Raw genomic sequence first — 12,047 nt, 5'->3', positions numbered from 1 at the left:
TTGTATTTTTCCGTATTAAGGTCAGAGCATAATAAATTGAACAAACAGCCTGTCTACAGGTGAAAAATACTAATCTTGAACTATTTACTTTTGGAATAATGGAATTATACACTTGATTATTGCAGGGAAATAAATTGCATTTAAATTTCACATAAAATTAAATTATGGGAAAACTGGCTATGGAATTCCATCAGATTTTCACACATTTGAGAAATCTTATGTACATGACATTACAATAACATGCTTTAAGCTTTAGGTCACAAAAAAAAAAAAATTAAAAAATTCTCCAAACACATCTATCCAAACACCTCTAACAGCTCACATCAACTCTAATACCAGAGTGCTGCTTGTGTCATTCATATTTCTATTTTAAAAATTATACATGTAAGCTGGAGCTATGGCTCATGTGTGAGGCACTGGATTTGAATCTCAGCACCACATATAAATAAATAAAATAAAATAAATAAATAAATAAATAAAATAAAATAAAAGGTCCATTGGTAACTAAACAATATTTTTTTTAAAAATTATACAGGTAATATAAGTCCCTTGCCAAAAAAACAGAAAAGCGTCCAGTATCTCACCTAGGTAAAACACCTATGCTCCTTCGATGCCCTTTGTTAGGGTGAGCAAGTTCCTTCTCACTCCTAGCATGGAGAGTTATTTTATCACTGATGGGTGGTGGTTCTGTCAAATGTCCTTTCTGCAGCTATTGAGGTGATCTGTCCTTTATTCTATTAACATGATGCATTAGCATTGGTTAATTAATTACCAAATATTAAACTGACTTTGTATTCCTGGGATAGATCCTACATGATTATGTTTTCTTATTTATTTATATAAGCATACATCCTACTGAAATTTTGCAAGGAGTGTAATTTCTAAATTATTATTGTCATCATCATTATTATTATTACTGTGCTGAGGATGGAATGCAGGGCCCCGTGCATGCTAAGTGCTCTACCACTGAGCTACATCCCCAGCCCTTTTTATTTTTTATTTTGAGGCAGGTTCTTGCTGAATTGCCCAGGCTGGTCATAAACTTGTGGTCCTCCTGCTTCAGCCTCCCCAGATAGCTAGGATTACAGCACTTGGCCTGGCTGAATGAGTTTTAAAGAATGTATAACTTTTTATTGTTTTACAAGTGGGGCACTGGGTTCGATCCTAAGTACGTAAAAATAAAATAAAGGTATTGTGTCCAACTACAATTAACAAAATATTTTTTAAAAATAAAAATAAGTTGGGGAACTGTCTCAGTGGTTAAGCACCCTAGATTCAAACCCTAGTATCAAAAAACATTTTTTAATAAAAATGAAATAGGAAGCCACCATGACTGTTACAGCTGGACTATGGTGCTTAGTTGTCTGTCCAAACACAAGGTTATATGCTGTTGTGAGGGATTTTGTAGATATGATTAACATCTCTCTACCAGCTGACTAAGTAAAGGTGATTACCTTTGAAAATATGGGTGGACTTCTTTCCATCAACTGAAGGCTTTAAGAGCAAAACCTGAAGCTTCCCAGGAAGGAGGGGATTCTGCCTTTAGACTGTAACCTAGGAATCCTACCAGTCTGCTGGCCTGCTGTAGAGATTTCAAACCTGCCAGCCCCACCATCACATGTGCCAATTCCTCAAAATAAATCTCCTTTTTATCTCTTGTTGGTTCTGTTACTCTGCTGATATCAGCCGCCAAATACCTGTGTTTTCAGTACCATCATCTGTGGCCCACATCACAAATTACAAAATTCAATTTCAGGGTTTCTATTCTCCTGTTCATAGCATCAAAGCACAAACACATGGATCAAAATCTACACACTGGTACCAGCACAATACATAATATACAGCAGGTGCTCGATTAATGTGTTCATGAGGATACGGAAAAAGGGAAAAGAAATGCCACACAACAAAAGGACATAAAACACCATTGGATAAAGAAGCCAAAGCCTCTAAATCTTAAGACAAAACCAAGAAGTAAAATTAATTGGTGTGCTCTCAATGAAGTAAAGTACGTATAAAGAACAAATAATAGGGATTTCAAAAGTAAGAGAATTGCAACCCAATTAATAAAAAGGCAAATGAATTAAACAGACACTTCTCAAAAGAAATACAAATGGTCAACAAATACATGAAAAAATGTTCAACATCATTAGTAATTAGGGAAACGCAAATCAAAACTACACTAAGATTTCATCTCATACCAGTCAGCATGGCTGTCATCTAGAATGCAAATAAATGCTGGAGAGGATATGGAGGAAAAAACTCTTGGGATTGTAAGTTAGTACAACCACTACAGAAATCAGTATGGAGGTTCCTCAAAAGACTAGGCATGGAACCACCATATGACCCAGCTGTACCATTTTTCGGTATTTACCCTGAAGAATTAAAGACATCACGATACATGCATACACGTTATAGCCACACAATTCACAACAGGCAAACTATGGAACCAGCCTAGGTGGATAAATGGATAAAGATGGATAAATAAAATGTGGTATATATACACAATGGAGTTTTATTCAGTCATAAAGAAAAATGAAATTATGTCATTTGCAGGAAAATGGATGGATTAAGTGAAATAAGTCAAAGTCAGAAGGTCAAGGAATCTATGTTTTCTTAAGGAATCTTTGTTTTCTTTCATATGCAGAAGTTAGAGAGAAGACAGTTGGGAGCAGATCTCATGAAAATCAAAGGGAAATCAACAGAGGAAAGAGACTAATGGTGGGAGGTGGGAGGGAGGGGGAAGTACTGGGGAGCGATACTGGCCCAACTATTTTGTTCTGTTGTGCATGGTGTGCATGTATGTACATTTAACAATAAATCCCATGGGTATGTACAACTATAATGCACCAATAAAAAGTGTAGAAATAGGGCTGGGGCTGTAGCTCAGTGGTAGAGTGCTTGCCTAGCATGCGTGAGGCACTGGGTTCTATCCTCAGCACCACATAAAAGTAAACAAATAAAATAAAGGCATTCTGTTCATCTACAGCTATAAAATTAAAAAAAAAACAAACGTAGAAATAAGAAAGAACATACCTGCCAACTGTCAGGAATTACTTAGTGGAATTTTAGAATCCCTAATAAAGAGTTAGTCTCTCATTCTTTTCCAAACTTACCTCTTTGTCATCATCAAAAATAAAAAACCAAAAAGAAAAAGTAAGAGAATTATTACATTTTAAGTGTTAAAAAATAATAATACAAATGATGGTCTGGGGGTGTGTAGCTCAGGGGTAGAGCACAGACTTAGTAGGTGTGAGGTCCTGGGTACATTCCCCAGCCCCTAAATAAATAAGTTGCTGGGTGTGGTGACAAGTTTATAATCCCAGCTACTCAGGAGACTGAGGCAGGAGGATCACAAGTTTAAGGAAAGCCTTAGCAACTTGGTGAGTATCTGTCTCAATGTAAAAAGGGCTAGGGATATAGCTTAGAGAGAAGAAAGTTGGGAGATCTCATGAAAATCAAAGGGAAATCAATAGAGGAAAGCAACAAAGGGTGGGAGGCAAGAGGGAGGTAGAATACTGGGGAAGGATACTGGCCAAACTATTTTGTTCTATTGTGCATGGTGTGCTGGTGTGAGTGTATGTATATGTAACAACAAATCCCATGGTATGCACAACTGGGCTGGGGGTGTGTAGACATGGGTTCAGTCTCCACTCTCACACACACACAAAAAAAATAGAATTTAAAAATAAATAAATTGATACACCCTAGAGCTAAGAGAAACTTTTACAATTATTTGAAAGTCAAAGATTTATATATGCTTTTAAAAATTGCTCTTGCCGTGGAAGAGACCCTTTTGACAAGCATATGTGTACTCCAATAACAAAAATCTCAAGAATGATGATGTAGATGTGATTAATATCCTCTGATTTTAAACAAAGGAGATTACCTTTTATAAGGGGGGGGGGGCGGTAAGGGAGATAAGGGAGAGTTCATTCAATCAGTTAAAGGCCTACAAAGCAAAATTCAAGGTCTGACCAAGTTAGCTGGGCAGGATTCTAATTACCATTCTAAATTTTTATGAGATCTATTTTTTGAAACTTCACAAAATAAACTAGTACTATTTTATAATTTGTTCAAATATGTATAGAGAAACTAGCCAAATTTTATGAGGTACTGATTCACATGATTTAGTTGTCTTTATAGCATGCTTATTTCTTCCTGGATACAGAAAGCAGGCCCAATGACTTCTATTAATGAAGATACTCCTGTCAGAAAGTAGGCACATATGCATAAAAATTACCATCTCTAAACAAATGATCATAAGCTTTTGAAGAAGCAAAGATCTTAGATAAGGATTAAAAGCACCTATGGCCTCTAACTCAAAAAGTTCAAAGTCACAACCAAATGCAGCAAAAGCACCCACTTGTAATCCCAGGGACTAGGAGGCTAAGGCATGAGGGTCACAGGTTCAAAGCCAGCCTCTGCAATTTAGCAAGACCCTAAGCAATTTAATGAGACCTAGTCTCAAAAAATAAAATAAAAGGGGCTGGGATGTGTGGTTAAGGACCTCTGGGTTCAATTCCCCAGTACCAAAAAGAAAAATTGCTCTCTATGCTAACAGAAAACAAATACTGTACAGAAAACTAATCCCCATCATGCCTCTGTTACTTAAAAGGTTAATAAAATTTGTGCATTTATTAATAAAACTAACAATCACCTAAGAACGTATGCATAACATTATTCATTGCTGTACTCTTTGCAACTGTAAAATTCTGAAAAAGGCCAAATGTTCATCAATAAGACTGTGTAAAAAAAAAAAAAATTATGAGTCCAGGCAAGGTAGCACATGCCTGTAATCCCAGAGGCTTAGGAGGTTGATGAGTTCAGGAGGATCATGAGTTCAAAGCCAGTCTTGGCAACAGTGAGGTGCTAAGCAACTCAGTGAGACCCTGTTTCTAAATAAAATGGCTCAGTGGTTGAGTGCCCCATCATAGTGATGATGATACACTCCCAGAAAAATATTAGGCAGTTGTTAAAAAGAACAAGGAGGGGCTGGGGTTGGGACTCGGTGATAGAGCATTCACCTAGCATGTGTAAGGCACTGGGTTTGATCCTCAACACCATATAAAAACAAACAAATAAATGAATAAAGGTATAAAAAATCTATTTAAATTAAAGAACAAGGAACCTCTCAAATATGGAGAAAATGTAAAAAGATCTCCAATATTTCTGAAAGTGAAAGAACAAAGAACAGTATAAACAGCATGTATGTTTGTATTTACAAAAGAAACTCTAGAAGAATTAGAAAAAAGCCAGCAGTGGTGGCATAGGAATGGGGATGCAGGAGAGGAAGGGGAACTAGGTAGATGGACAACAGTAGTGAAAATAAGACTTTCATTGTATGCCCCAAACCAGTCAGGCGGAGATGTGCCACAGTGGAGAGCACTCGCATAGCATGCACAAGGCCCTGAGTTCAATATCCAATGCCCCCCGCAAAAATAGTGAACTCAAATCAACTTGAAACCAGCCATTCTCAGTAATTTTTAAATATTTCAAGTTCAACGTGTAAAATTAATATCCATTAAAAATCTTAGCTGGGGGCTGGGTTGTGGCTCAAAGGTAGAGCACTCACCTAGCATGAGTGAGGCACTGGGTTCAATCCTCAGCACCACAAAAAAATAAAGTTACTGTGTCTACCTACAATTAAAAAGTAAATATATATTTTTTTAATTTAGCTCGGGAGGCTACGGCAGGAGGACTGAGTTCAAAGCCAGCCTCAGCAACAGCAAGGCCCTGAGCAATTCAGAGAGACCCTGTCTCTAAACAAAATACAAAATAGGGCTGGAGATGTGGCTCAGTGGTCAAGTACCCCTGAGTTCAATCCCCAGTACCCCCCCCCAAAAAAAAAACTAAGGAAGGGAAGGAGGGAAGAAGGGAGGGAAGAAGGGGTAGCAATTTTTCCTAGGATGACTAACATAACAGATGATAACGTGTCTTTCTGTACTGGAGAGCCAGAGGGTGGTCTCCACTTGGTCTCTAGGCATGTTCCATCACCTAGAGAAAACTAAGATCTGCTCTTTGCTTTGTTCCACTATCAATAAGCAGGTTAAGGACACTTCTTAAAATCAACCCAGTCTAGCCACACACAGTGGGGCATGCCTATAATCCCAGTAGCTCAGGAGGCTGAGGCAAGAGTTCAAAGCCAGCCTCAGCAAAAGCAAGGTGCTAAGTAACTCAGTGAGACCCTGACTCTAAATAAAAATACAAATAGGGTTGGGGTTGTGGTTTAGTGGTCAAATACCCCTGAGTTCAAACCCTGGTACCCCAACGCAAAAAGAAAAAAAAAAAGAACAATCAACCCAGTCTGATTCCTCAACAGGGACAATCCTCTTCAGTTTTACCTTGGTTCTTACAGAGAATACCTCCACTCCACAATCATCATGGACAAGATTGTCCATGTAAAATGCAGAGAATGATGCTACAAAGAAGGGCACTACCCAGGTGTAGTGGCACACACGCCTGTAATCTCAGCAACTCAGGAGGCAGAGGCAGGAGAATCACAAGTTCAAGGTCAATCTGGGCAATTTAGTGAAACCCTGCCTTGAAATAAAAAGTAAATACATAAATAAAAAGGTTTGACAATGGAGCTCAGATGGTATACCGCCCCTGGGTTCCATTTCAGTATTATTAAAAAAAAAGCAGAGGCCAAAAACCTTGCTGCATGAGGGACGGGGATATGGTTCAGCAGTAGGACACTTGCCTAGCATGTGCAAGTCATGGGTTCAATCCCCAAAACAAACAAACAAAAAATCTAAGTTGCTACATGACCCTAGCCCCACCAATTCATTTCTCTGGGTCTCCATTCTTACCAAAAAAATGAGTGGATCTGGATCTGGACCCAATTCACTCAACAGATGCTGTCAGGTCCAAAACACTATAAATTCATAAAGAGCCAGATTTAAGGATCAGATGGGTGGAGATGCCTCTGGCCTAGAGCACAGATATGCAAACTCCCCCAAGTTTTCATGTTCATAAAGGTGTACTGACTGGAACATGGATGTTCTGATTTTTATTTTCTGTTATATTGTTTCTCTCATACATAACTTCTGATTAAAAATGAGTTACAGGGGCTGGGGATATAGCTCAGTTGGTAGAGTGCTTGCCTCACTTGCATCTCACTTGGGTGCAATCCTCAGCATCACCGCCCCCCCCCAAAAAAAAAAAACAACAATATGAGTTATTAGGTAAAATTAGGTAAAACTCTTAAAGACTGGCAGAGTGGATAAGTATTAAAGAAGTTTTGGTTTGGTCCATTATCCTTTTACTATCATTATCCGAGGTTCACGGTTGTAGTTGATACCCTCTGAGAACTGCCTTTGTGAAATATCAAGTCTAAAGGAGGGTAAGGCAGCAAACTATTGACAACTCCAAGCTCAGCAAAACTTGCTCGATATCCTGATCAATAAAAGCCAAGTGATGTAAGAAAAAAATGCAAAAATCCTACTGCATATTTTTTCCACTAAAAAAACAAGAAGTGTGCCTTCTTTAGCACTGGTTTCACAAAATCATAATTAGCCAGAGTTTTGTTAAGATACTAACGATCCATAGCACTGTCCTGGACCTGTCTAGCACAGCTCTTAAAACATACCCATCTCTGCAAGGATTCATTCTTTGGCACAAAAGCAGTGAGAAAAAGAGCTTTGGCAGACACTCCGCAGGGAGACAGGTTCATTGTCTGGCCGCTGCCGCTTTCACCTGGCAGGAACTGGACTTACTGCTGGGAAACCAGCTCGTCTCATTAACATGTCTTTATTCTACCAAAAGGAAACTGTCGGCTCAGCTCCAGTTCTGACACCTCAATCCCAGATCACCAGAATTCCCATCAGGTCCTAGGCTAGAGACAAGGTGGGAGCCTCGGGTCCCCGCAAATCTGGAGAGTAACACCAAAGGTAAAGAGCAGATAGCCGAGCTGGGTCAGGAGCCAGCAGATCCGACGGGCCGACTGTCACTCAGCGGGACACCTAGTGATGCTCTCTCCTCGGTAGGTAAAATCCTCCTGCACCTCCAGCGCTGAAGCCGCAACCCAGCGGCTGGAGGCAGATCCCTCTTTGCGGGAAGATACGCTTCTGAAAACAAACACAGTAACTCCATCCATTTCAAACGCCTCTGCGCAGTCCCAGAGCGGCAGAGGGACCGTCCGAGCGCCTCTGACACTCAGACTCCAAACATTCCTGTTGAGACACTTGTGCCTTTTCTTTCTGGCAGCGTCTGGGGCTGCACCAGCACTGCGCACGCCGGTTCGGCCTCCTCCTCCAGCAGGCAGAGGAAGCTTCTCCGGGAAAAGCAGCTCGAAGCTTCCCGGAGGCACGGAAGCGGCAGCCCAGGGGCAGCACCGGGTACAAGTGCCAAGCACCGGTGCGGAGCCTGCAGCCCTGCGCGCGGACCGCCTGCGTCGCCGCATCCCTGCAGGCGCGCGTCCCTGTCGCAGGGCAGATTACCATGGAGGCTGCTCACGTCCTCCGTGGAGGGTGACCTCGGCGACCCCGCAGGCGCCAGCGCAGCCCCTCGCCGGGGTGGGAAGCGACCTCGGCCTCCTCGACGCCCTCCCGCGCGGAAGACGGTTTGGGAGCCGCCTCGGCCACCGGGTCGCGGCCTCGCGCGGCACCCCCGACGCGCTGCCCGCCCCGCTCCCGCTCCCCCGGCCCTCACCGGACTTGGGCGGATAGCGGTACACGGAATTGGACGGAATGTCCACCTCCTCCACGCCCGCGTGCTGCCGGCTCGTCAGGGCCCCCATGGCCGCTACGGCGCCCCGCCGGCCCTGGCGCCCCTCCGCCCTCCGCGCCTCACCGCGGCCGCCCGCCCCGCGCCCGCTGCGGGGGTCGGCTGCCCGCCTCGTCCAGCTGGGCTGCGGCGCTGCGGCTCTGGCGGTGAGGGACCCCCGGCGCGCCGCGCACCATCCTCCGCCCGGCACCGCAGCGGCGGCGCCTGTGCCGAAGGGGCTCGGGGCTGGGCCGGGGGCGCCGCCACAGCCGCCGCAGGCCGCGTGATGTCAGCGGTGGCTCGCGCGGGGACCGCGGCGGCCCAGCCAATGGCGCGGCGGGGCGGGAGCGTCCGCGCCGGGCCAGCCAATGGGCAGCGAGCTGCGGCGGGGCCGGCGGCGCGTGCCTCGCGCGGGGCCGCGACCGGACCCGCGCGCGGGGCCGCGGCCCGGGGCTCGCGACCGGGGCGGGGCGGGGAAGCGTCCCGTCCGCCTGTCAGTCCTGGTCAGGTTACTGCGCGGGGAGTTGCCTCCTCCCGCCTTTGTCCCAGCATCCGAAAGCGTGCCGGCCCTGGGCTGCCTGCCCGGTCCCAACCTCGGCATGTGCCGACGTCTGCTGTCAGAAACCCCGCACAGGGGCGCACGGTTCGGGTGGGTTCCCCAGGCATGGACATCTCTCCTGCCCCTGCACTTGAACCCCGCGTGCTCTGCCAAGCGCATGTCCCCAGGCTCCGTAAGACTAGTCGACGCCGGTGACCCGCTAGGAAGACGTGGTCAACCCTCTCCCAGTCAGAACTTTGCATGTGCCGTTTGCTTATGGTTCCCTTGGACTCAAGTTGCCCAAAGTTAGGACCAATTCAGGATGAGATAAAGACATTCACCTGCTGCCAGTAGCTTGGAAACTGGACCCTGGAAACTTTGGAAAGGCCTTGTATGTGGCCTTTGCTACTGAAGAAAGTCATCACATGGGAAAGGGATCAGGCAGAACAGACTCCGCGTCTCCCTTGATAAACACAGAGGAAAAAAACAGGGAGATCTTGGGCAGGCAGAAGACGTCATTCCAAAGCATAATTACAGCCATTTGTGTTTTCAAGCTTTTATTTATTTGTGAGGCTGGTGGGTTGATTCCCCACCCACCCACCCCACTCCCAGAGATGGACTGATCAGCAAAAATTTCAACTGCTAGAACATGACCAGCTACTTCAACAATATTGAGTGTACAGTTTGCAGTAACTAGTTTCTTTGATTAGATGTATAAAGCTATTTTTAGAGTCTAGCTCTTTCCTTATTATATTTTACATTTTCCATCACCCTCTTTTCAGTGCCAGCCAACCAGCTTGCTGCTAAAGTTACATACTCAAAATTGCACTGGCTTTCTCCAGGCTCTTCAGGATGGCGACAACCCATTCCTGTTGTTCACACTGACTGATGCTGAAGAGGGCATAAGCTACATGGTAAAGTCCCTGTCATCAACAACCTCCTAGGCCCCAGGGATGCAGGGCAGAATTCCAGCCTCCCCTGTGACAGCTGGCCTAACCTCTAGAAGGTTTCTGAACATAGCTTTGGGAGGGAACCTGGATCCTCCTCCATACTCCTTTCTCCACACACAGGTCCCACCTTGTAATTGCTTAGGAAAGGTAAAATACAACTCAGGAAGAATCTAGACCCACCTCAAAATAAGCCTTCACCATGTCACAGAGTAAAATGTTGCTTTATGATTTCGGGCTCTGTTCAGAAGCCTACTTTCTTCCTGACCTCAGCATTTTGTAAAGAGGTCATCCCTCCTCTTTGTGGGTTTATTTGTGTCTAAGAGTTTCCTTTTCTTAGCCAGGGCCAGGCAGGCAGCTAATTCCTGTTGCTTACAAGGTATCTACTCTACTCCCACCTCAGCCTGCTCAAGCCTGGGACTCCGGTTCATTCCTGTCTTTGATAACAATCCTAAGCCTAGAATTGGCTCCTCCTCTCATAAGGGAGTCATAAATCCAGTGTTCAGAATAGTAACAGAACACAGGCATGGAACTATAAAATTAGTGGATGTTTATTGAATATTCTTTATATGCAGGCCTTGTTTTTTGTTGTTGTTGTTGTTGTTGTTTTTAGGTGCAAAATAGGTTTATTTAGCTCATAGTTTTGGAGGCTTAAAGTCCAAATAGCAGGTGGGCACAGTGGTGCATGCCTGTAATCCCAGTGACTCAAGAAGCTGATCACAAGTTCAAAGCCAACTTCAGCCACTTAGTAAGGCCCTAAGCAACTCAGTGAAATCCTGTCTCTAAATTAAATACAAAAAAAAAAAAGGTGGAGATGTGGCTCAGTGGTTAAAAGCCCCTGGGTTCAATCCTGGTACCAAAAATAATAATAATAATAATAAATAATAATAAAATAAAAAAGAAACACCCTTATTTTACAGTTGAAGAAACCAAGGCAGAGAAAGAGCACTGACTTTTAATTGGACAAATTAAGAACCTAACTTTAGGTCAAACCCTTTGAATCTTTGTTTTCTTGACCGAAACCAGTTTAGCCACCAGTGGCTATTGCAGAGATGTAATAAGTGAACCAAGATTCATTTTAAAAAGAAATGATGGACAGAGACAGAAGTGAAAGAGGGGGTACTTCAGAAAACTTCTAGATCAAAGAGATTTTCCATGAATTAATTGGGTTAGAACCTACCAGTCTAGAGGGTAATCATATCATGTTAGTTTGGAAAGAGAACCTCAGTCAGGGCCCAGGGCAAAGGTGAGATAAGAGCCACACCTTCCAAGCAGCCAAGTCTAGAGGGGCTGAGCCCTGCATTCTTCTCTGGTCCTTCCTGACTCTGCTCAGCAATCTTACCGGAGATCTGGGCCAGGGAGGTGCCTGAGGGAGAAGTCGGCACAAAGACGAGGAAAAATCCAGAAGACTGCTATCAAGAGAGCCATAAAAAAGCTTTTAAGTGGAAAAAAATGGTCTGGGGAGGGTTGAACACTGTGCATAGGGAAATCACATGTGATTAGCACATCTCCTCAGTATAACAGATCCTCCATGCTCTGGATGCAGCTGTTGGAAGAATCCCTGCAGAAAACATAGCATTCGAGGGTCTTGGGTTTCTTTTAAATAACTGTGGAAGGCAGGGGTAAAAGCCAGATACTTGACCAGGTTGTGCCTTCTTAATCTTGGGTCTAGGGGAAAAACCAGAAGGCTGGAGGAAGCACAGGGACAAGCAATTTCTAGGTCAGCGAGGTTCCTTTGAGCTTTCAATTTTGTTCATTTTGGCTGTCCTGGTTTCAGCCCAGATGTGCATTTTCCAGCCTTGGAACATATGCACTCATTTCAACAGATTCCTTTAACAGGAAGGGCTGAGAGCCTTCAG

The 12,047-nt window shown here is 44.1% G+C and overlaps 1 protein-coding gene across 4 annotated transcripts in view; it reads right to left on the bottom strand.

The window, feature by feature from the left end:
* The window catches only part of Rnf157 (ring finger protein 157), a 65,639-nt gene extending 56,638 nt beyond the window's left edge, over nucleotides 1-9,001 (bottom strand). For 3 of the 4 annotated variants that reach the window (XM_076871758.2, XM_076871760.2, XM_076871761.2), the window contains exon 1: nucleotides 8,650-9,001. In XM_076871758.2, coding sequence (XP_076727873.2) covers nucleotides 8,650-8,737 — 88 coding nt within the window. In that variant the 5' untranslated portion in view covers nucleotides 8,738-9,001. The remainder of the gene's footprint in view (nucleotides 1-8,649) is intronic. The other variant, XM_076871759.2, reaches the window with a different exon arrangement.
* Between the last annotated feature and the right edge of the window lie 3,046 nt (nucleotides 9,002-12,047).

Source organism: Callospermophilus lateralis, chromosome 11, assembly GCF_048772815.1.
Source record: "Callospermophilus lateralis isolate mCalLat2 chromosome 11, mCalLat2.hap1, whole genome shotgun sequence".
Lineage (NCBI taxonomy): Eukaryota > Metazoa > Chordata > Mammalia > Rodentia > Sciuridae > Callospermophilus > Callospermophilus lateralis.
This window is presented reverse-complemented; position numbering and strand designations above follow the sequence as displayed.